Raw genomic sequence first — 24045 nt, 5'->3', positions numbered from 1 at the left:
TACTTATAGTCCGTGTGGGGTAGAGGGAGACAGGTTCCAGGCTTAATTTCTAAATGAGGAGGAGGGAAGATACCAAGCCTGTATGTCTATGTAATCTGATATCACGCTACTGCTGCCTCCAGTTGCAGATTGAAGTAGAGGTCAAGTGAGGAATTTAACACAAGCTAGTGAACTTGGCTATGGAGAGAGGCAAAACTGCCCCCCTACAGCTGAATGGATGGGTCTACCCCAGCACCAACTAGAGAGCAAATAATGCACCTCTAACTTAAAGGCCCTATTTTAGGAGAAAGCTTGAGCATCTTGCTGTAAGTGGGGAAATATATTGCAGAAGGGTGCAGCATGGGGTACAGCCTGTTCAATGCCTCTCCCAACTGCAGAGTTAGGAGTAAAATGGTAAAAGGAAAAAATTTAAGGTCTTCCTCTTCTCACTTTAACCTTCAGTGAGAGTACATGTTAACTGATCCACTAGACAGAAGTGGGTCTAAAGTGGATAGAGATGAGGCTGGCCCCTTGAGTTCAAGATCATAACCTGATAGGGAGGGCTTAGAGGAAGGCTACAGGGGGGATGTGAGGAGGTCTTCAGGAAGTTAAGTTTCTAAACTGTAACTAGAAGCCAACAGATCTAGCTGATAGCAACAGGCTCTCTCCACCCCCCCTTCTCTAGGAAACAGGTAGTGTAAGTGGAAGTCCAATCAGAAAAGAGCTGCAAGTTTATCTGAATGTTGGACCATGCTTTCCAGTAAGGGTTGGTTCCTTATGAAAGAGGCAGTCTATAAATACATACACAGGGCAAAGAACCAGTGCTAGAAGGACTAATCTAGCAGACAGATTCAAACTGAACATACACATTTAACATTCTCCCTTCAAGTGTCTTTTTAAACACAGATCTGCTGTAGTTCAACTTCAAGTTACAGGGAATCAATGCAGGAAGTTCTAGTGTCTCTTTTGGAGCTTAGACTAGTAAGATCTAATGGTCCCTTTTAGCCATTAAAAAAAATTCTATGAAACCTGTCTAGTCAATGACAAGTACATACAGTCTGGCAGAAATAGAGCAAAAAAAGCTGTGTGCACAGTCAGATTATCCCTCAGATGCTTTGGAGATTGTAAGTTTGTGGGTAAATTTATACTGACAGTCAACATATTACAGCACTGTCTTTCAAATTGCAATCAGATCATGAGATGCCTAGAGCCTGAAAGTTTAGATAAGCTATGTGCTAGCAGAGTCCCTTACCTCAACCATTAGATCTGCTCTCAGCTTCCACTAAAGTTGTATATGCAAAAAATCCATACATCACTGATTATGTCTAGGCTTGGAAGGATTCGATCATCAGTAAACAATCTGTCACACACAAACCAAAAATTGCTATTGATAATTTATCGATAAAAGAAAAATGGTTTGAGAACTTGAGTTTGATTTAAGGGTATTTACTTTGAATATTTTGACATGTTGACAATGCGTTTTAACCATTAAAGCTTTAATATTTTGAATCTGTCATTAAATATTTCCCACAATTATGAACACTTACATTGATAAATATTGAAAAACGCTTAACCCCACAATTTTGCACAACTGAAGATTTAAACCTTAAATAAACATCCATCAAAATCAAATTCTGCCAAGCCTATTTATATAGATAATCAGGGTTTTAAGAACAAAAAAAATCTGTCAGACACTTGAATCTCTTCACCCAGATTCAGTTGGTTTTGGCCTTGACCAGTGTTTCTCAACCTTTTTGATACCAGGGGCCAGCTTGTTGCCTTCAACTGTGTCAGGGAGATCTCAGAGATGAGTGCCAGCCCACCAACCAGTCGTTGAGAAACACAGGCCTATACCACCTCATACGTTCTCTCTCCCCCCCCACCCCCAGAACACTCATCCTTGGTAGTGTTCCTCCTCTAGGAAGGGGGACCAGAAAAAGGACAACATAATGTACAATTATATTTGAATTTGCTACCCTGTCACCATTTATGCCCCAAAAGCCATGTATACAGAATTATGAACAGAAGACTTGCCCATGGGCATTGCAGTCAGCTTACATTCAAGATCACACAGCTAACTTTGCTTAGAGAGCACAAGTTAAGTACTTTCATACAAAATATCCATTTCAATAATGCTTTATTAAAGACAGATTAATATGCAATATTTTTAGCTAAAAATATTAAAACTAAAATTTTCAAGCTTTCATCTGTTCTGCTTTAGACCAAAGTGCTGTCTTCTCTTTACAAGAAATATGGAATACTTTCAAGTATCTTGTACAAAGATACACAAGTTTTAAAAAAATCCTAAAAATTCTACATACATACAGAGGGGTTAGTAGATATTAAGCATCAAACTCTGTTAGATGGGCCAACTGCAATAGCCGCCTGAATGGGGACAATCTCCATTGCACCATCTGATTCTGAAGTAGTTTCACTAATTGCAGATGTAGAATCTGTGAAGTAGAAAAATGTTTTACACTGTCACAACTAATACAGTGCAACTCAGCAGCTGCAGTATATCCTCATTAAAAAGTGTAATTCGTGTTAGAGGCTCTGAGTCTTCAGGGTTGTCTACTCAAAATATGCATTACTGGTGCAAGCCCCTGTGTAGACACTTTTCAGTGGCTGATTTTAGATTAGACAGTTAAAGGACAAACTAAGCCAAAATAAATTGTTTACACCTAAAATGGTCATCCACAGCCTTGTGCACTGAATTACTTTTTTTTTTTGTTTGTTTTAAATCCCTTCATCAAACTAGTTCAAGTTTGTTTGGATAAGTCCTTAGAGGAAAACCTGAACAGAGAGCCCTATTTCTCAGCACAAGAGGTTAGAGTCTTAAGTTGCTCTGCATTTTTGGGACTTCAAAGACTCTTGCTGTGCATTTCAAATAATGCACACAATTTTATCTTAAGATAGCTAATTTTTAAAAATATTGTCTATTAAGCAACAGAAAAAAGGGGAGGATGGTACCATGACATTTCCAGCTGGTGCAGAGAACAGAGATGGCTCAAAGGGGTGGGACATTTTATACCCTCCCTGTCTATGGAATGTAGGATCAAGGAACATTGTTCACCCCGTATCTGTGCCAGGTAACTTTTACAGTGCGGCTCTGCAGAGACAGTCTTACAAAGATGAGCTCCATTGCAGAAGTCGTTAGGGGAACTGAAGGCTCTGACAACTGTGTAAGGGACAGCTGTAATATTGTTTTGTAGTAAAGTGACCAGCAGAGAAATACTTAATGAAATTAACTTCAGGGTTCAGGTAAAAGCCCATTGAGAGGAAAGAAGCAGTTCCACCCCCTCAACTATTGTTTCAAACTGAAAATATTGCATTGACTCATACTCTTACGGTCCTTTTCACAACAAGATCTAAAAAAAATGCTTGTAAATGATTACTTAGATCCTGGAGCAGAATTCTGCAGCAAGGATTGGATTCCTCATCTGCTAAATAGGAGCCCTGCTCATTACCTAGACCCATTTCCATTAGGAGAAACGCCACAGCGAGGGTGTGTATGTGTACATGTAATGCTTCACAAAACCAGGTAGGTAAGGGTCCCACAGCAAAAGCATAACACAAGAATCTCTCTAAGGTTGTGTAACAGTTGGCACTTCTCAACATGCAGGAAGCTAGGCAAGCATAGCACTTTCTGCACCTGGTGTGTTGTCAGGGTTTCATTTGTTCTGTTGAAGATTACTTCACCCAAAGGAGGGGAGAACAATGTTTTATCTACCAGTATAAATCAGTGATAATTAGCCTGGCAGCCAAAAACAACTCAAGCAATTTGCATATATGCAAAGTGTGCGTTTCCAAACTCTTCTTGTCATATCCTCACCCAACCCTGACTTTTTTTTGGTGTCCCAAGGTCACCTGTTCCTCCAGGCACAAGGAGTCCTATTATAATCCAGATGACTGACCAAAACACTGAGCAGGGTAAGAAAGAGGAGGTCCAGCTTAGTACTGACTGGAATGGGAAATCTGCACTATTGTTCTAGCAATGGTGATGGCAGGATCTTAGAGACACAAGGTGGGTGAGGAAATATCTTTTATTGGACCAACTTCTGTTGAGAGAAAAAACACACACTTTCGAGCTACACAGAACTCTTCTTCAGACAACAGCTCTGGGTAGCTTCTCTTTCATCAACAGAAGTTGGTCTAATACAGGATATTACCTCACGCACCTTTTCTCTGAAATGGCAGGAGTGGTTAGAAGAGGGAGCACTAGTAAGGTCTGCTGGTCTGGGACCTATTAAGCAGTATGGGGAAGTGTCAGAAGAGCAGGCAGCAAAACACGCAGCCAAGGTTAGGACAACTTGGCATCTGGGAGTGAATAGCAAATGTGGACTGGGGAGGGTGACCGCAGCACTAACAGATGAGGTGTCAATAGTAGGTGTTATGCAGAATGAACTAGCCCAGGTGGAAATAATGGTGTGAAGAACTGCAGTGGTGCTAGATGTATGTCCTGTTCACATTCTGCTGAATTTACTAGCCATTTAAGCAGTGTTTCAGTGTGTGGCCCCTGGGAGCAGATCTGTCAAGAGCCACTTGTCAGATCATTTCTCACCTTTCCCTGGTTGTATGTCCACAATCATGCAGTCATCTTCCTCCTCTTCTTCAGTGTCTGCCTGGAACCCATCCATTTCCACAGCTTCAGCCTTTAAATAAATCAAAAAGCTGCAACAGATACTGGCAGACTTAGTTGCTACTGACTGTTTAACATGCAAAATGATCAGATCACATTCTCCAGTGGATTAAGCAGCACAGAAAGGAATTCAAGCCTTTCTATAGTGAGCATTTCTTATAGTATGTGCTTTCAGGATCTCCTGAACAAAGTTAGGCATAGTGTTCCCCAGGGATGAACTAATCTGACTTCACACACAGCCTGGGCCCCTTGTCAAAAGTCAGCATCTATATTACTATGTCAGATTTCCTGCTACACAAGTTGCTGTATCAAAAAACAGCTTGCTAAAATATAGGGGCTATTATTAATTTGCCTTTTGTGTAAGGTACAAACTGTTCACCCGGAGTTGAAACATGATCTCTAGGTTTGTTCTGAAAGGGAAGTTTCACTTTAAAAATTAAAGCGTTTTTAAAAAGTTTCTTCTTGTTTTCAATAGGAAATCACACCTGGAAAATCATCATTTTCTTACCAAAATTTCCCCTTCAGGATTCTCCCCCACCCCCGGGTTTAAAAAGGAACTAATTTTTCCTTTTTTATGGAACAGTAATGGGAACAGTGGTGACTGCTGCTTTTGAGCCAAAGGGAATACAAGAGTGGAATTAAAGGAATTGAGGGACATTGTGCTTACTCCACAGTGAATTGCTTCTATTATTTTTCCTGAAATTAGAGAAAAAAACCTAGATTCCCAGCTAGGTTCTCCCACACCACTCAGATTAAAATATGCCTTATCTTAAAACTAACTGTTTTAAGGCATTTGATAATATCCTTCATGTTTTAATTTAAAGCTATGCATTAATCAAGATTCAGTTTATTCACATATGCACTGATTCTCAACAGTTATAGTAGTGACTTGCTTCTGCTCTTCAATTTAAGAGCACCAGAATTTAGAAGACAGAACCAGAAAGCATGATGGAGTATCAGGATAGCAGAAGGATGACTAGGTAACAAGAGGGAAAAGAAAACAGCTTATTGAAAAGTATTTTCACTGAGACCTGGCAGCCTGGACCCGAACAATCTAATTTTGATTTTTCCAACAAGCACCCACCCTATCTGAGGGGAGGAACAAGACGACAGATAGCAGCACTTACAAGTTGACTGGAAGGCACTAATGCAAATAATCTTTCTGAAAGTTTTCTGCACATTGTTCCAAACTGCACTGTGTCCCCAGCATTGAGTTCTACTTTAAGAAGTTGCATTTAGCAACATCCAGAGCAGAGCTTGAGAATGTCTGTATAATAATGCTGTTTACCAGTACCCTCAGTCTCCCTCTTCTTCCCTTCCTCTTGCAGGAGAATCATGGCCCATAGTTAACTGCTTGAGTGAATACCAAGCAGAGGTTTTAGGCTCTGCTTTACTCGGTGTTTAGGCCAATCAATAGCCAGGAACTCTGGGGGCAGGAACAGCTTCAGTGCAAGCCTCCAAAATGATGTTACTCAGAGCAGCTTCACATGCAGGAGGAAGAGAAAAAGGCCCAACATGCTAAGAGTAAGATGAAGTAAGCAGTAGAGGAAGGAGCTTCAGTCACAGCTGGGACAAGAAATGCATGCAGTCTGCTGAGCAAAATTCTACCTCTGTTCCATACTGCATTAGTAGGCAAGCCTCTCACTGCACTGAATTGGAAAACAACCTTTAGCTCCCTCTTTATTGCCCCAGACTCAGAGCAGACATTCTGGCAGCTGGGAAAATAATTAAAATACAAAGAAGTTAAAGCCCTGGTTGTGGCTTTAATGAACACAATCTTTTCTAGCTTTTAACTGGACTTACAAATAGACATCTCTTGAAATAACTTTAATAAAAGTATGCAGTGTTGGTGTAGTTCTGTTGGTCCCAGAATATGAGAGGGACAAAAGGTGGGTAATATTTTTTATTAGACCAACTTCTGTTGGAGAGAGACAAGCTTTCAAGTTTACACAAGCTCTTCTTCAGGTCTGGGAAACTTACTCAAAGTGTCACAGCTAAATACAAAATGGAACAGATTGTTTAGCCTAAGTAGTTAATACATTTCAAGGGACCATTCAAAGTGAAGTGGCCCATTAATATCCCTCCAGTCATAGGGAGGAAAGGAAAGGGGGTTTTTAGTGGGTATAGATTATAAGCAGCAGCCATAAATCCAGTGTTTTTTCAGTCCATGATTTTTAGTATCTAGTACATTTATTAATTTAAGCTTCGAGGCTTGTCTGTTGAAAGTGTGTGGGTTTCCTTTGAGGACTGAGAGGTCAGATATAGTGATCGCTTTGTGAAAAATGTTCACCCACAGGTTATATGATATTTGTCTTATTTTCCTTGAGAGTTTATTCGAGAGCATAGTGATGGTCTAGTTTCACCCACATAGTTGCTATTGCGGCATTTACTACACTAGATGAGGTACGCCATGTGTTATGATGGGCACATTTAGGATCACAGATCTTGAAAGTGAAATTTAAGAGCAATGTAACAGCTGAAATTCTTATTAAAATCTGCAATTACACAGAAGCAGGGAAGAGAGCAGAAGGAAACACGTAGCCTAAAACTAGAGCACATTATAAACACTCAGTTTTGCCTTGTCATGTTGTACTCTAGGACTGCCTAAGAGTACTAGGTTGTCTTGACAGTTACCTTGGTGGGTATATTTTGCCGATCTACCATGCTATGAGGCCTTACAAGCAACAGTTAAGGATTTAGTCCACAGGTACTTACAGCTTATGTTCAATACATACAAGCAACAGAGAGCAAGAGGTGAGAGTAGTGAGTCAAGGCTAGGCTGCAAGGAAGATATCGGACAACGATAGAATGCATTGTTTCACATGCATACAGGATGAGTGCTGCAGTATGAACAGGGTTAGCTAGGTGTTCAGAAAGCATTTGTGGTTTGGAGGTGATAATTACCCACATAGGGGAAAGTGGAGGGACAGAAAGAAAAGTTGCCAATATTTTAAATCAGACTTCCTATTCAACTTGAAAACTAGAACTCCAAAGAAGCATCTTACCTATTCAAATTAATGCATCAGCTTTCCCTCTCTCGCTACCCCATATCACAAGGGATTCAATACAATGAAATTCATGACACTATTCCCTCTGCAAAACCAACATTTTGTCATCTATAGGGAGATCGATGCTTGCTAGTTAGTTCATCACTATTCTATGTTAAAGGTTCTCAGCCCCTTCTGAGTACATCAAGTTAAAATGTTCTTAAAGAAACTCACCTGTTCTGGATCCCTAGGTTTTTTCATGAACTTGGTGATAGACATGCTTCCTGTTGACTTCCTCTTTACTGAAACTGGAGTGGTTTGTATTGCTCCTGGTACATTGCTATTGTCCTCCTTGGCTGCAGAAAGGACTGGTGTGATGTAGTTCCACTGACAAGGAACAGGAAGGTGCTCTTGGTCAAAGCTTTTCAGCACCTCTGAGTGGACATACCAACACATCCTATATTCAGGTCTCTTCTCATACACAGAGTTCTCTGAAATAATTCGCTTTAGTCTGGCTTTGGAAGGGATAGCAGAGTCCTCGTTGACTGGAGTCTGCGGGCGGGAAGTGTTGGGACTTGTAGGACTACCATCACTAATATCTGGGGCTAGGGCCGTTTCACTGAACAATCCTTGGCGGCAACACTCCTGGAATTCATGGATGATCACTTTACTTCCATTGACATTCCCATGGAGCAGTGGAAGCAGTTGTCCCAGGACTGGAGAGAAAAAGACAACTGCATGTATGTTTTTGAAGGCAAGCGGTTATATGCCTACAGCTTAGGATAAGTTATTGACTCACTGATATAAACTAAGCAGTTGTTACCAAAAAAAACAAAAAAAACCCCTCACACAGGAGTTGTGGTCACTCAAAGTACATGGGGAGAGCACTTTGCTTAACAGAATTTTGGAATGCAAGCAGTGCAACAGCCCAGTATGGTTCTATACCCACCATTTTACAGAGAGGGAAAATATTGTTAAACTCAAATAAATCAGTATCAATTGGGAATAGTCCAACTCCATCTCCTGCTCTAGCCCTCCCTCTATTTTCATGGTATTAGCATCCTGTTAACTAGTTCTGCCTCTTTAGCATTAATCATCAGTAGAGACAATTAATAGTATATAGGGATATAATCGAACACAAAATTGTCTTATTTTCTAATCTTTTTCACAGCAAAAGGCTCCAGCATTTATAGCAAGCAACAGTTTTCAGATGGAACATTGTTAGAACTACCCAGCATGGAAAAGTTTCCATCAAATTCACCTGCAAATATTTCCGACTTCACACTAGTCATTTAACACTATTCATTATTTTGAATTTTAAACAAACTTAGATTGGATACATGAGGGGTTTCCTCACAGGCAGCATCCGATTTAGTGCTACACAGGAGAAAGCACAAAGGTTTGGCCCTTCCCAGTCTTACTTTGTTGGTCTTTTGTCCTTTTTTTGCTAGTTTTCTGCATCTGCTCTTCCTCGGCAACAGATGAATCCAGAATACAAACTGCAAACTGCTGAAGCACCTTTAGGTCTGCATCTGCACTGCTGTTGCTTTCTTCTGTTTCCCAGATGGAGCCAATCTTCACAGCCTGAAGAACATGGAACCTCTTCCCCTTGGCTATCAGTTCATCCCACTCCTTTGCTTTCAGCTTCTGACGAACTTTTTGATTCTCTGGATCATGCTCCTGAAAGTCAAGGAAAGCCTCTGACTCACTAATTCAAGAAAAATTGAAATTCTCTCACTTCTGCTTCATAGAGTGTTCAGAGTTATGAGAAATCAAAAGTATGAGGTACAATGTTTGAAGGAAATACTTCGGGAAGAATCTGTCAAATTAATGGACCCATACAATTCTGAGAAATAGTATTGTCACAGCTTTACAGTAAAAGTGTGCCAGAAAACCCCCTATTATCAATCTCTGATGAACAGATGGTGATTTACTAAATATCTAGCTGTCAGAGCTTGTCATCCATGAATCTCATAGGCAGGAAATATCCCCATTTATAGATGGAGAATGGAGGCATAGGGAGGTGATGTAAATCAAAGTTATGCAGTAGGCCAGTGGCAGAGCTGAGACTAGAACACTGGTTTCCTGAGTCCCATATTGTCTCAACATAAAGTTTTCAAAATTGCAACTCTTCTAAAAGTGTACACACACACACACACACACACACACACAGAGCGCTATTTCAAAAACTAGATGGGAAGCCCTGTCATCCTTACTCTCAGGAATGGGATTTCAGCCCATTCCTGATGAATATCGCTTTATAAACTGTTTAGAAGTGAAGCTTCCAAGTGTAGGGTCACCCTCTTGTAGAAGTTTTCCCAGGATGTTTCACTCATTTTCCCTGAGACCAGCAAGCTAAAGCACTAAAGTGGCCATTATCAGCTGCTTATTTCCTCTTTTGGCTGGAATATTCCTAGATGTAGGTTTTCACTCTGAGGAGCGGACATCCTCACATTCTGTTTTAAGTTGCCCATACAGCAAAGTTTGTCATCCTTTGGGTCTGGTGGAATTTCTAACACACCCTCTTCATACTGGACATAAGCTTAGGGCTTGTCTACACTGGCAATTTACAGTGCTGCAGCTTTCTCGCTCAAGAGGTGTGAAAAAACACCCCCGAGTGCAGCAAGCTGCAGCGCTGTAAAGCGCCAGTGTAGATAATGCCCCAGCGCTGGGAGCCGCGCCTCTCATGGAAGTGGGTTTTTTTGAGCACTAGGAGAGCTCTCCCCCAGCGCTCTGCTGCGACCACACAAGCCATGTTAAAGCGCTGTCGCTAGCCCTTACAATCAGCATGGTCTTTCACTACAGTGTTACACGTATTTCAAATGCTCCTCTAATTACCACTCGCTATACAAATGTGCTATTATAGAGATTAGGGAGAAATCATCATTATATGCTATCGGTAGCTCCTTCTCCTAGCTCAATCTTCCTCTACTTCACTCACCATAGAAGAGCTTCCTTGGATTTTCATATGACCACACAACATATTAAACTCTGATACATCCCTGTTTGTAACAGCAGGTTGTAAGTAAATAAAACTGCCTCTGTCAAATGTTGTTCTCCCCTGTTTGGATCAAAATGCTGCAGTATATACTTATCTGGAAGTGCAAACCCATTGATACACTGACTGTACAGTATGCTAGAATCCTTCAGACTTTAATACATTTCATTTATTTGTTAAACAGATAAGCAGACCTGTCCTATTCTGAGCAGGCTGCATCTCCTCTACCAACTAGCATGTAGCATACTAGTTTGCACCAATGAGAACAGTGCCCAAGTCTTTAGAAGTTTGAGCCAACACAGCAGCACCTTCCTGAAAGGTATGCAACTTATTACACAGAACATTTGGGAAACGAGGAAATTAAGGCCCACAGTCACTCAATTCACTTACTTCTGTCACTCCTTCATCCTCGGATAGGTACCCATGGGGTACAAAAAAGCCATCATCATCATCTTCATCTTCTCCTCCCTCCTCCTCATCATCCTGAAGATAAAGTTAACTTTACTAGAAACTGCACTTTATAAGTCACCTAGCAAGAGTTTCAAAAAGCAGCAAGAATCCAGACATGAACAGTCTCAGAAAAAAACGTCATCTGTCTGGTTTGAGACTAACTACAACAAAGCCCTCAGTCCACTATGACAGCTGTATTTCTTTTGAATCATCTCCATAACTTTAAGGCTAGCTAGCACAGGAAATCCTCACCCCTTCACTGTGAGAGAGAGACTCTCCTGGTTCTTCCTCTTCCCACTCTTCATCACTATCTATCTCATAGTCGAGCAGTTTCTGTAATGAGAAATGTCCATGTCACCACTCAGTCAATGAGCTCAGAGAGCAATGCAAGAGTTTATGCAACAATTCAAACAGCAGCAAGAGGGAATAAATGACAACTTGTCTGTGAAATGCAAGAGAAGAACACAAAGCCTGCTTCAGAATTGAAAGAAAGCAATCAGTAAGGCATGGGTAATACCACACTGATTGTGAAATGCTTACATTGTCCTTTGACCAGGGATTCCTGGGATGAATGACAGTAGTTTTCTTATTCCATGTGCCCCAGTATGCAGGTCGATGATTCTCAGAAAACTGTAGCAGTTTCATCCTGCCAAATTTCTTCCTTTCAGGAACATTGTCCATTTTGCAGCTATCCACTATCACCACATCACTGTTGAAACACACACAGCCCTCAGTGGTTTCATACTCCACTGCTGCTCAGATAGAACTTACAGACATCACTTAAAGGCCTGAGAGACCCTTTTCAGTTCAGCAGTCTCAAACAATTCTTGAGTATTTGAATTCACTACACATCACCACCATCTTCTTGCAAGGACAAAGCTTCTATCCAGGCTAGGGTCCCTTCCTAAATAACTATACTACAATAACTGTGTGTAATAGCAGCTCTGTTTTAACTGTGACAGCATCTTTTTATTTTTTTTTAAAGCCATGTTATTTAGGCTATGTCTACACCTCAAATCTTATAACAAGGCAGCTGTGCCACTGCAGCCACGCCGCTGTAAGATTTGCGGTGTAGCCATTCTTTATCACCAGGAGAGAGCTCTCCTGGTGACAAAATAAAACCACCTCCAATGAGGGGCAGTAGCTTAGCTCTCCACACCGATGCTTTTCGCCATTAAAACTTCTGTTGTTCACGGGTGTGGTTTTTTCATACCCCCCGAGCGACAAGAGTTGTGATGAAAGTGCCAGTTAGACAAAGCCCTAGATGAAGCAAACAGAGAGCTCCCTTTCTGCATTGGACGCTGTTAAAGTGCAAGACTCCCTGTGGAGAATGATTTGTGAGCTTGTGTATGGAATCAAGGAAATCTGCATCACAATACATTGCTTCCTGTGGTGAAAAATCTCATACAAGGAAAACCCCACTTTTTTGTGATCACTGCTGTTGGTGCAAACCATTTTCCAACACTGGTTTCACAGTTGGTATGTAAATGAACAGCAACCCCAAGCCCCAGACTAACCTGTTGACTATGTCAGCACTGCGGTAATAAACAATGGTAGGTCCAGATTTATGTGGCTTGCGGCACTTTAGTTCTTCCAAGAAAGAAATGTCATTATTCTGTGCTTGTAGGAACTGATCTAACTGATCTGAGAGGTCCTGATCAAAGGCAACACGACAGAGTGGGGCCAGGACCATGTTCTCTTTAATTTCAAAGGGAGCAAATTTCCCACAGGAGCCAGCAAGGGTCTGAAATTAAAAGTGTGTTTAGAAATGTTAAAGTCTGAATCCATCAGCATCTGAAAAACAGCACCAGCCCATTTGAGTTAAATCTAAAGTCCTGACTTTAGAATCAGGGGTAGTCTATTTTTTGTCAAGGTCCAACTTTCTTGGCCAAGATATAGTCAAGGTCCAGACTCCAGAGAAAATAATTACAAATAAATAATGATAATTAATAAATAAAAACATTTTGGGGTCTGCTCAAAAAAGTGTCTGGTGATCAGTATTTGGCCCATGGTCCGCTTATTGACTACCCCTGGATTACATACTTCCTATTTGTGAAGTCAGCAGATCCCCTTGTGGGGAATTAAATTCTTGTAATTATTCTTGGAACAGCTATTAATCGAGTGTCATGGATTTTCAGTACAACTGGCAAGAAGCATGATCTCTACCATAAGAGATTACAGTTCTGTCCCTCACAGCATCCGTCACAAAGTTTTCAATTGTCTAACCACAGAGGTACAGCCATCACTTTTTAAAATAAATTAGAAGTCAGCCCAAGTTTATTCATTTGAAAAGAAAAAGGTGTGGATGCATGTCATTAACAGAACAAGTGTGTTGGTTCAGAAGATAGTCAATGAAGCAGAGAAATAAAGAAAATGATTCGCAATAACCCACCTTGGGGGCTTGTGGAGTCTTTGGTTTCTGAAAGAACCTGGTGATTTCTGCCTTCTGTGCATTAATGCGCTGGAATTAGAGGGTTGAAATACATGTTAACTTGTTAAATGAATGTTAATATGGCCCAGTCTCTAACAGGGGTTACACTCTTTAGCTCACTAAAGTCCAAGATGAGGTATGGAGTGAGGGATTTGGTCTTTTTGCTCAGCTCCTGTAATACAATGAAACATTAACAAAAAGGTTGTTGCTTTCTGTGAAACACCTACTACGAATCTGGACACCAATAACGAACAACAACAAATGAATGTACAACTATTGCCTTGTCCTGCATTGGAATCCTATAACTGAACACAACAAAAGCGTGCAGGCTAAGGAGGCTAGGTGTTCAGATAAGGGGTTGCTCCAGCTCGGTTTTCTCCTGCTTTAAATTAATCACTTGAGTGACTGTCAGAATTTGAGTGGGAAGATGGTGCTTTGGTGGAGGGCTTGTACTGTTATCCTGTGCAGAGGATGGGTTATGACAGCTTTTGATGGAAGATCTGTCAAAAGCCCATCACATTATCCTTTCTGAGCAAGTACTTGAGTTGCTCCCCAATGACTTTTGGAAGGATTTCCATATTCCCACTGTTCCCCATTTCTAGCCCAGAGTCCTGAAAGGTGAGAATTTCCATACTGGTCCAGATACTCCTTCACAAACAAAACAAGAAGGCCAACTCCTCCATGCCGCAGCATGATTTGTGAGCTCTGTCAAAAGAGGCAAGTTCAGCAAGGATTTATGGACAGCTTGACAGACCAGAACAGAGGAAGCTTTTATGTTTTTTGGGGGAGAGGAAGGTGGAGATGGACAAGTATGAAGAAAGGCAACAACACTCATGGGAGGAATGGATAGAGAGGTACCAAGGCATTACTGGTAGAGTAGTGCAATAAGACTAGATTGAATACGGAGCACCTTGAATAAGAACACAAGAAGTTTAAATTTGATGCAATGGAGAAGGGAGAGCAAATGGAGAGATTCAAAGAAGGGGACAGAAGGGGATATTAGAAGCTATGTTCTGGATGATCTAGCAAGGGGTAATGTGGGTGTCAGGGCGATCAAGAACACGAGCAGCCTCCAATTCCAGTAAAAGAACCTAGATAGAAAACATCAAAGGGACAGCAAGACTCCAAAATAAAGCAAGAAATTTTTACCTTTTCCTCCTCTTTTAACCGTTTCTCCTCCTCTTTCTTCCTTTTCTCTTCAAGTTTTGCCCTTTAAAATATAAAGTTAATTTAAGGAGTTACCATACAAGTCATTAAGGTGACAGTCTTTATTATTTGTATTGTGGTAAAGCCTAGGAGCTCCAGTCATAGACCAAGACCCACTGTACAAATGGAACAAAAGGGCAATCCATCCATTTGATCAAAACCAGTAAAAATGTGGAACAAAAGAGACTATTTGTGTCTTCTGCACTGGAAGTTTATATGTTTCAACCATGTCTACATGACTAGTTATCCATTTTCAACTCCCTCCAACACCCAGAAGAGGGATTTGTGTTTGTAACACAAACTTAAAAAAAAAAAAAAGTTCTCCAGCCATGACATGAAGAGGAAAAACCTCAGGTGGAGCAGGAAACCTCTTTTCAGCCATTCAAAGTAGGAGCTCAGTTTATCATCTGCATTCAAGTAGAAAATTCTTAGGACTAAGGGCAGGTCCACATAGTTAAAACTGGTACTAAAACTATTTAAAAAAAACCAGTTAAATCAAGGCAACCCCTTAATGTTGATACAGTTATACTGGTTTAAAGGTGCTTATAGAAATAAACTATGCCAATATAAGTTAGACACAAATCACTTACTCTAAAGCTTCCTGTCTCTCCTTGCGTTTTTCCTCCTTCATTCGTAACTTCTCAGCCTTTTCCTTTTCATCTTTTTCCTTTTTCTCTCTCCTTTCCTTTTCTTTCAATTCTTTCTCTTCCTCTTTCTTCTTCTTTGCCTCTTCCTTGGCCCGTTCTTTTGCGGCTTTTGCCTCTTCTTTCAGCCTCCCTTTTTCCTCCTTTTTTGCTTGCAACTTCTGCAGCTTATCTGCACGTTCTTGATCCTAGTTGCCAAACAGTTCAATAAATGTCCCTATCATGCATGTTATGCAGCTGTGTATCAAAAGAATAGATGAGCACAACTGTTTGTGTTGTTGGGCTACTGATGTAAGTTTTTGCACTGAATCTTTAGCCTGTGGCCTGGTTTTGTTTCAGGTTACCAGAGAGGAGGAAGAGAGGATTTACAAACTGTCATTAGTTGCCTGGGCAAGCTAAGCCATTATATGAAGCTGGTCCTCAAACACCTGTTGATTAATGGGTTTGGCTCCCTCTCTCCTCCTCAATGGGCCTTTCAGTTGTACAGTGTTTTAATCATGTTCTGCATACTGAAGGAAGTTTGTATTCTATTTTGTGTATGTTTTAATAATTAAGTCTGAGAATACATATTTGTTTCTGCTTTATACTTACATTTCTATAAAGACTTCTAAATTTGATTATGGTAGTTTTTAAAAGATATTTGGGGAAATACATACCCTATTATGTACTGCATTTTCATGCTCTTATTTTCATTTATGGCTACCGACCATTAGAGATTCCTAATGTGAAAACCCAATTAGAAATCACTTTCATATCCAGATGGAGTTTCTGAAGGAGACTCACTTTACTTCCTAAAAACATGATGAACACCACCATTTGCATTATGCAGCTATTTTATTTCCTATATATCTCTAAAAGCAAGGAGACATTTTTACTGGTGCATCGTTCATTTCACGTAATTTGACACCTTGGGTTGCTATGATAATTTAAGTAGTATTATGGGAGGAGTAGGAAAGACAAACAAGTGATGTTAGAACTTACATTATAATATCCTGAGGCAATCCTGAGCTATTTTTCTCAGTTGCAGCGTGTAATGAAATATTCTGAGGTGTGTTGTGTTATGTTTAGTACAGCAATAGATCCCAAGATAGCCCCCGTCTTGATGGCACTACATGCACATGCTATACCTGGGAGCTAAGGAAATCTGCAGTCAGACATCCAAATACCCCATACTGTCATTTTCTAGCTTCTGTCTACTGAGTTCACATTTCAAGCCATCCAGCAGATGCCTGTATTTACCAAGCAAAGCTTGCGCTGCATAGATATCCGCAACAGAAGTCTGAAAATTTGATACAAAATTATGTCTATGGCAGCAATCCTGTAAAGAATGTGTTAGTAAGAACTTCAGAGGATTGAGTCTTTTTAGCAGTCAATGAAGATTTATTGGCCGACATGGCTTTGTAAGTTGTCTAGAGAACAGCAAACCTTTATATGTAAGCAAACAGCAGGAGCAGTGCACTAAAGAGGCTTCCACTCATCCCTCTCAAATGTCTGAAAGTAGGAGTATGTATATATGGAATGGGAGAGTACAACAGATTGTCGGCACAAAGTATGTTACATATAAAAAGCAAATATTTTTAAGTCTGTCCCAAACTCCATCCAAACTACAATGTTAATGTAGCTTATATCAAACATTCAGGCAATAATTAAATCTTGTAACCAAGTTACTGAGAGAACATGGTAGGTGCTCTTAAGCAATGCTTGTTTTAGTAATTCTGGCAAAATGCCAGATGGTCAAATGTCTAGTTCCATCATGCAACAAAGTAAATCCTTGTTTCAGATTATGCATAAAATTCTGTTTAATCAGAGGCTTTATATTAGCACTTCATTACAGGAAAGAGTGGTATGGAAGTGACACTGCATGATAGCACCATAACACTACAAGGGAGTGGCTGACCTGTGGCTTTCTAGTGGATATAGGATGCAGCTCACAAATGCTGCCAGAGTGGCACCTGCCAGCTCATCCACCAAGTCACACAGGCAAACAGGCCACTGTCCGATTTATTTATTTATTTTTAAAATGGAAACTGGACACCATATTTGTAGCTGTCAAAAGAGGAAGAAAGTTGAAGGAAGTGGCCCAAGAGCAAAGGTTCTTCAGGATTTCCAACCTGTCTGGCAGAAATGCATGGCAAGAGGGTATCGATATAGTCAGTTAAAAAGTTTGAAGAAAATAAAGAATCCTTCTCAGCATTTCTGAAGTCAGTGGGAAACATACCCCCGCCCTTTTTTTTTTTTTTAAATTCATATCATAGTGCATATCACACACGAGATGAGCAAAACTACCAATGCATTAGGCAATTTCCGGACAAGCCAAGAACTTTTAACTGCATGCATAAATATTCCACATTCCTCAGTTAGAAGAACTGGAGAAGCAGGAAGAGAGGTGTTAAAGTGGACCAAAAGGAAACGCAAAAGGCTTTGCTTACTATTCAATGCAAAAAGCACAGCAGGTAAACTTTCTATGTCAGTGAAAATGCCTTACTCTTTGCAATCTCAGCTTCTCCTTCTCCGCAGAACTTTTGAGGAATTTCTGATACACCTGAAATTAGAAGGTACAGATGTTTTTAGATTAATACTGCCTACATCATTCTCAGTACCTCAGCTGCTAGAGCATTTTCTCCAGAAGAGCTCAACCAAAACTTGCTGTAATTTTAAGACATCCAACAGCATGTTTGATAGGTTAAATATTCCTATAGATTAGGAAGCAAGTTTCAGCTCTTTTTATTCCTAGCCAATCTGACTGATTTACCAAGCATGTATTTATAAGAATTTATTACAAACCGAAGCTTGTGCTACACTACATACTTTAGCATTAGTATATTCTTCTCTAATGTACCATCACCATGGTATATTTAGAAAACCAAAATATGTTTTTATTTTTGTACATATACAAGAGCAGAAAACAATCACAAAACCACTAAGACATAACAAGGGAAGCCAAAGCTATAGCAAAGTTAGATCCTACAGACTGCCAATATTTTGCTCTAGTATGCCACTGATTTGTGGCATGATGGTGGAGTCTCATTACCCAAATAAAAGGAGTGGCCTTAACAACCATGGGACAAGGAGTTATCAGAGAGAAGAAAGAAAGGCCCCTCTTGTTCTTCCCCTTCCACCAAACAGTACATCTATGTTTGTTTTAGACATATAAATTTCTGTATGGGCAACTGTGGAATACCAAACAATTCAATTCTCATGATTGTTAAATGGATTAAGTTTGTCTGTAGTATTTTATGTAGTTTTGTTAGCTTTGCTAAATCCTTCTATTCTCTCCTTTTCTAGGCTTCTCAATACAGATCAGGTAGTACAATGTTTTACTCATCTGAGGAGATCACTCAATACACAATTTCCTATTCCGAAAGATGTATGCTTATGCAGTATAACCAAGCAATGGTCCTGCACTCAGCCTCGTATAAGAAAGGATGCAGTGCTTGCCACAAGGTCCTTTGGGTCAATAAAGCCATATAAACTTTTTTTTTTATGTAATGCAACTTTGTAAAGAAGCCAATACCAGGACACAAAGAACAGACACTGTAGTATGTGCTGTTTTTCCCATTTCTGGCAAAAGAACCATTACATTCAAATACCAAGGATATGACATTTTACACTATTTTTAAGTGTGTGGAATGCAGGTTACCCCCCTCCCAAAATCCTTTATTTCATTACACTGACAGTTTTGTGGCAAGATTTCCAAGTGGAGCTTTAGTTTAAAAACAGAGGTTTACCACCTCATTATGCCAAAAGCCAAGCACATTTACCCTTTGCTGCCATACTGCAGTACTTCATGCTTGTTACAAGTATGGTAACAGACAAGCTTATAGTACTAGACAGGAGCATACTGTCAATTCAGGGATCAAGATCATAAATTGTAACTAGGCTTGGAAGGATTACTTTTTTTGGTAAGCGTCAATTTCACTGTACACACAAAATATTTCTATTTATAATCAAAATTTACAGGTAGGCAAAGAAAGAAATACTGCTTGAGAACTTAACAGTTATTTTTGTCAAGGTCTAAATTTCTTTGTCAAGATACAGTTAAGGTCCAGGTTCCAGAGAAAATTTTTAAAAAGTAAATAAGAAGATTTCAGAAGCCGTTCAAAAGCATCTGGCAGTCCAGATTTGGCAATTTGGCACACAGTCCACTTATTGACTACCTCTGAAATTTAAGGATATTTACATTGTATATTTTGACATGTAATGTTGCCAATTTGTGTTTTAATGGTTATAAAGTTTTAAGTTTTTGAACCTTAAAGTCTAGTCAGATCCTCCCATGATTTCCCACAACTGTGAAAATGTAAATGGATAAAAATCAGAAGTTCTTAAACAACTGATATCCATCAAAATTATAAAAAATTTCAATTCTGCCAAGCCTACTTGTAACTTAACTCAATAACTCCTTCTTGCTAAAAACAGCAGCCACTGATGTAACAGAAATTAGAAATGGAAGAGATGCAACATCATGAAGGCCAAACCCAAGCCAGTGCATAATAGTACTCTGCAGTACACTTTAGTCTTTTTTCCAGTTCAGTTATGATATCCCCAGTAATTGAGCTTCCACTACCTCACTTGGGAAGCTATTCCACAATCTAATTCATCAGTAAGTTTCTGGTATTAGGCTATGAGCCCTTTAACAGGTTTCAGAGTAGCAGCCCTGTTAGTCTGTATTCACAAAAAAAAAAAAAAAAAAAAAAAAAAAAAAAAAAAAAGGAGTACTTGTGGCACTTTAGAGACTAAAGAAAATAAATCTGTCTAAGGTACCACAAGTACTCCTTTTCTTATTACTCCTTTGTATCCCCCTAAATTTCTCTCCATTCTCAGTGTTTACACCTTTCAGTTGCGTGTGTCCCCCCACCGCGCGCACTCTCAATCATTTGGGCAAGCTACACATTTTGCTCTCAATCTTTCTTCATAGAGCAGTACCCACACCCTAGCCCTGAACCTCTTTATTAGAAAAAACAATTACAAAATTAAGTGGTAGCTAGAACTAAACAAGTACATAGACTAGACAGTCTACCCCACTTTTGCACTGAAGGAGATTGCAGTGCTCAAAGCATAGTTACAAGGTCTGCTCTGGTTCAACAATATTAAGCATCAGGTCTTTGTGCTTCATACAAGAGAAACTCCCACTTTACATCTCAGTTGATAGATTCCAGAAAAGCCTATTTACTTCTCAACTTTGTTCAAGCCATTTGATTAATTGTTTGAGCACTATTGGTGCAGATTGCAGTTTCAAAAACCCAAGCTTCCCTCTCAGTGCACTGCCAAAAATCATGGTGCTGAAAAGGTTCTAACAATCACTAGAACAGAAGACTTAGTTGAAACTAATTCAATAAGTGCATAGAATTAACACACCAAGCTACCATGAAGCTTAATTAGTGTAGATGTGTATTTACTATTATATTCCACTCTCAATGCTGTTGGTCAGTCAGCACCACGTGCCTCAAATAGTTTTGTACTAATTCTTTAGGAAAAGTCAAGCAATGGATAACTGCACATGATCAGATGGTGTATACTTTAACAAGATGGCTGACAGCACAAGATATGCACACCAGTTTTAAGAGATGCAGAAAAGTAGTTTGAGTTGCCCTCTTCCCACCCCCACAGAGCACAGGGATTTGTAGTTATGTTGTTCTGAAATAAGGCTTGCAGTTTGAGCATTTTCTATCCTTCAAGCAATTTTTCATAAATATTACTGCTTTTTTTTAAAAAAAGCAAAGTATATTGCACACTTTGACAGCTTTTTCCACAGCCTAAAAACTCAATCTTGTATATATAGGAGGACTTGCAATTCTAACAGCTTCATAAAGGTAAGATTTTAAAGCATCCTACAAAAAGAGAATTATTTTTGGACACTGCTGTTTACCCACATATTATACCCAGGTGTAAAGTCACAGGGCTTCATGACTAAGTTATGAAAATATACTTGTGATAACATTAAAATATACATTTTAAGATGCACTGATTATGCACATTATTTTAACTAGTCATTTTAGAAATAGCTAAGAATCCAGCTCTTTACCTTAAAAGAGTCAACATTTGAGAATCTTGCTCACCATAAGAGTGATGAGCTTTTTGCAAAAGTATATCAACTTACAATACTTTTCAGAACTCTTTCCATGACCTTTAACAACTTGAAATGGCAGAACAAAGTGATTTAAAAATCCTAGGATAGATTTTGTGGTGGGAGACCATGCTAGCTACATGCAAATGAAAAACATTTAAAAACAAAAAAACCAACCTTCCGAACAGGTATTGAAGCAGCTAAAGGACTAGTATCACTCCTGTTCTGTGGGACAGGCTGTGCCTCAGGTGAGCTGGTAGAAGAGGGGGAGCTTAATGAGGAATTAGTAAGTATAGAGTCTCCTTCAGGAGAAGATTCCATTGTCTCACTTTCCGAGGTTATACTTTCTTCCAAAGAGACAACCTGGGGAGATCTCGCAGTCATAATATCCTCCAGAACTACTACAGGCATCTTCCCCTCAAATATAACACCCTTGAGTTCACTCTCATTCTCCAGATTATTACACTGTATATTTGATAATTTAGAACAGGATTTGGTTACATCTATTGAGTCTTCATCCTTATTTGCAGTAGCTTCATAAGGTGGATTGGTATCCATTGAAATATCCATTTGGGCATTCTGAATGGGCTTTAATGGACTCGACTGGCTTGTATCTTCTACCATACCATTAGTTGTATCTACAGATGAAGATGCTTCTGAATTTAATTTACCGTGGTCTAGGCCATCACTTAGTGTGTGGTTAGAGTCCTCTGTCAAGTCAAATATGAGTACCGTTTCTCTCAAGTTATTTTTCATGTTTTTCTGTACAAAGTTATCTAACGGACCCTTTCCGTTAACAAGTTTGGGAGTGAACTGCATTTCAGAATCCAACTGGCAATCATTCTCCATATTGTCCAAGGATACATGTGATGTATCTAGATTGGAATCTTTATTTTGACCAAGATCATCTTGTGAGCTCTTTGCTTTCTTGACTTCCATGCCTGTGTCATATTTCTCCTTTGGTACAAGATTCAAACGCTTGAAAGGCAACCGTGCTGAAATAGTAAGATTTCATTACTTTAGTAAAATCATACAAATCATCAGGGGAGAAACTAAACATATTAATAAAGTTAATGGGTTCTTAAGAGTACAAGAAATCCTTTATTGGTTCATAAGTGAAGTTACTACATATACTGAACATGATTAGTTTAACAAGTCTATGCAACATTTGATGTATAATATTTTAGAAAGCAAGTTGGGTCAGGAACAAGTCTCTAACCCTCTCCAGAAAGTTACCTTGTACTAGTTTCCTTGTGGGAATAACTGGTTTGTCTCTGCACTCCATGGCTGTAAGTAGAAAACAAACACACATTTATGTTTAGCTCACATTTCTTACAGATTCAGGAAATATTAGTGTTCTGATGTCAGTCTATCAGCAGCTACATCATTAGAGATAGGTTTCAGAGTAGCAGCCGTGTTAGTCTGTATTCGCAAAAAGAAAAGAAGGACTTGTGGCACCTTAGAGACTAACAAATTTATTAGAGCATAAGCTTTCGTGAGCTACAGCTCACTTCATCGGATGCTGTAGCTCACGAAAGCTTATGCGCTAATAAATGTGTTAGTCTCTAAGGTGCCACAAGTACTCCTTATCATTAGAGGTAAGAATTTGCTGCTGGATAGAGGAATAAGATCTCCCTGTCCTAATCCCAAGTGGAGAAGGGCAACCAGACCAGAATCCAAAGGATGAATATTGGAGTGTGCAGGTTTTACAGGGCCAGACCCTGCTGACTGTTCAACTGGAAATTCAACCTTCTCCCCAGACCCTGAGCAAGATGGGGCAGGTGGGCTCTGGAGCGGCACGAGTGCGGCAAAGGGGCAAGTGGGGTGGGTCGACCACCCTTGGTCAGGGCCGGAGCCCGTCAGATGGGAGCCAGACAGGGCTGTGAGCTCGACGTGTTGACCCCCCAACATCTAGGCTGCGCCTCGGTGGGCGCATCATGCCCCTTGCGCCCGAGGATCTCCGGGCGCTGTGGGGCGGGGCTCTCGCCCCCAAGTTACAGGCAGGGCCCGGGGGCCCCAGAGCCAGGAACAGAACCCCGGGCTCGGGCCGCGCCCGACCCACCCACCCACCGGCCTTGTGAGGGGCGCTGGGCGCCATCCCCGGGGGCGCCGCCTCCTTCCCTCCGCCCCTGTACGGCAGCCCCCGCGCAAAGGGGACGGAAACCCCGGCGGCCCCGCTTCCTCCACACCCCCGCTCCCCCCTCGCCCGTACCTGCCATACCCCGGCCGCGGAGCGCGGCCCTGGCTCCTCCCCCCGGCGGCCGCAAGGACCGGGGCGCGCCAGCTTCTCCCGCTCGTATTTGGCGGGAGCCTCGGCGGCTCCACGCTTCGCCCCGCTGATAGGCCCAGAGAGCCCCATGTGACCTCGGCCCCGCGGAGCCTCGCGAGAAGCCACCCGCGCAGCCGGCTCCAGGAGGCGGGGGTGAGGCCCAGGGCTGCCGCCCATTGGCTGACGGAGACTGCGTGCCATTGGTGCAAACAGCTGCCATCGTGCCGTGCCCGGGTAATAATTGGCTGTGGCCCTCGCGGATGGGCCGTGGCTGAGAGGTTGGACAGGTGAGGGTCTCGTGCTGTGCAGGTGGGCGCCGGGGGCTGCGCGGCTCTGCTGCGCCCTTCTTGTGCGATGGGCCCTAGCCAGAGTGTGACT

At 40.8% G+C, this 24045-nt stretch overlaps 1 protein-coding gene across 5 annotated transcripts; it reads right to left on the bottom strand.

The window, feature by feature from the left end:
- Nucleotides 1-877: 877 nt before the first annotated feature.
- CHAF1A (chromatin assembly factor 1 subunit A) lies at nt 878-23785 on the bottom strand. 5 transcript variants are annotated; one of them, XM_038383866.2, is made up of 15 exons: nt 23611-23775; nt 22635-22685; nt 21576-22393; nt 17820-17876; nt 15281-15522; nt 14634-14694; nt 13446-13514; nt 12571-12797; nt 11594-11762; nt 11306-11386; nt 10994-11086; nt 9027-9285; nt 7840-8321; nt 4541-4631; nt 878-2432 (listed from the first exon to the last, which is right to left on the bottom strand). In XM_038383866.2, the coding sequence occupies exons 1-15, from the start codon at nt 23615-23617 to the stop codon at nt 2329-2331; spliced, it is 2811 nt and encodes a 936-aa protein (XP_038239794.1). In that variant the 5' UTR covers nt 23618-23775; the 3' UTR covers nt 878-2328. The 5 variants fall into 5 exon arrangements, with proteins under 5 accessions (XP_038239794.1, XP_043358421.1, XP_043358419.1 ...); XM_043502486.1 differs by lacking the exon at nt 23611-23775 and adding an exon at nt 22999-23124 and having other exon boundaries at nt 22635-22794; XM_043502484.1 differs by lacking the exons at nt 878-2432; nt 23611-23775 and adding exons at nt 2458-3705; nt 22999-23126 and having other exon boundaries at nt 22635-22794.
- Nucleotides 23786-24045: the final 260 nt, after the last annotated feature.

Source organism: Dermochelys coriacea, chromosome 25, assembly GCF_009764565.3.
Source record: "Dermochelys coriacea isolate rDerCor1 chromosome 25, rDerCor1.pri.v4, whole genome shotgun sequence".
NCBI lineage: Eukaryota > Metazoa > Chordata > Testudines > Dermochelyidae > Dermochelys > Dermochelys coriacea.
Note: the sequence above shows the minus strand (reverse complement) of the source record. Positions and strands in the feature narration are given on the sequence as shown.

Excerpts from the sequence above, each read along its gene's own strand:
- CHAF1A (XM_043502484.1), bottom strand. The coding sequence starts at position 22,710 with ATGTGTGTTTGTTTTCTACTTACAGCCATGGAGTGCAGAGACAAACCA. Across the intron at positions 11,763-12,570 it reads AGTGCTGACATAGTCAACAG|TGATGTGGTGATAGTGGATA; the intron begins GTTAGTCTGGGG and ends GTGTTTCAACAG. Across the intron at positions 4,632-7,839 it reads AACCTAGGGATCCAGAACAG|GCTGAAGCTGTGGAAATGGA; the intron begins GTGAGTTTCTTT and ends ATTTATTTAAAG.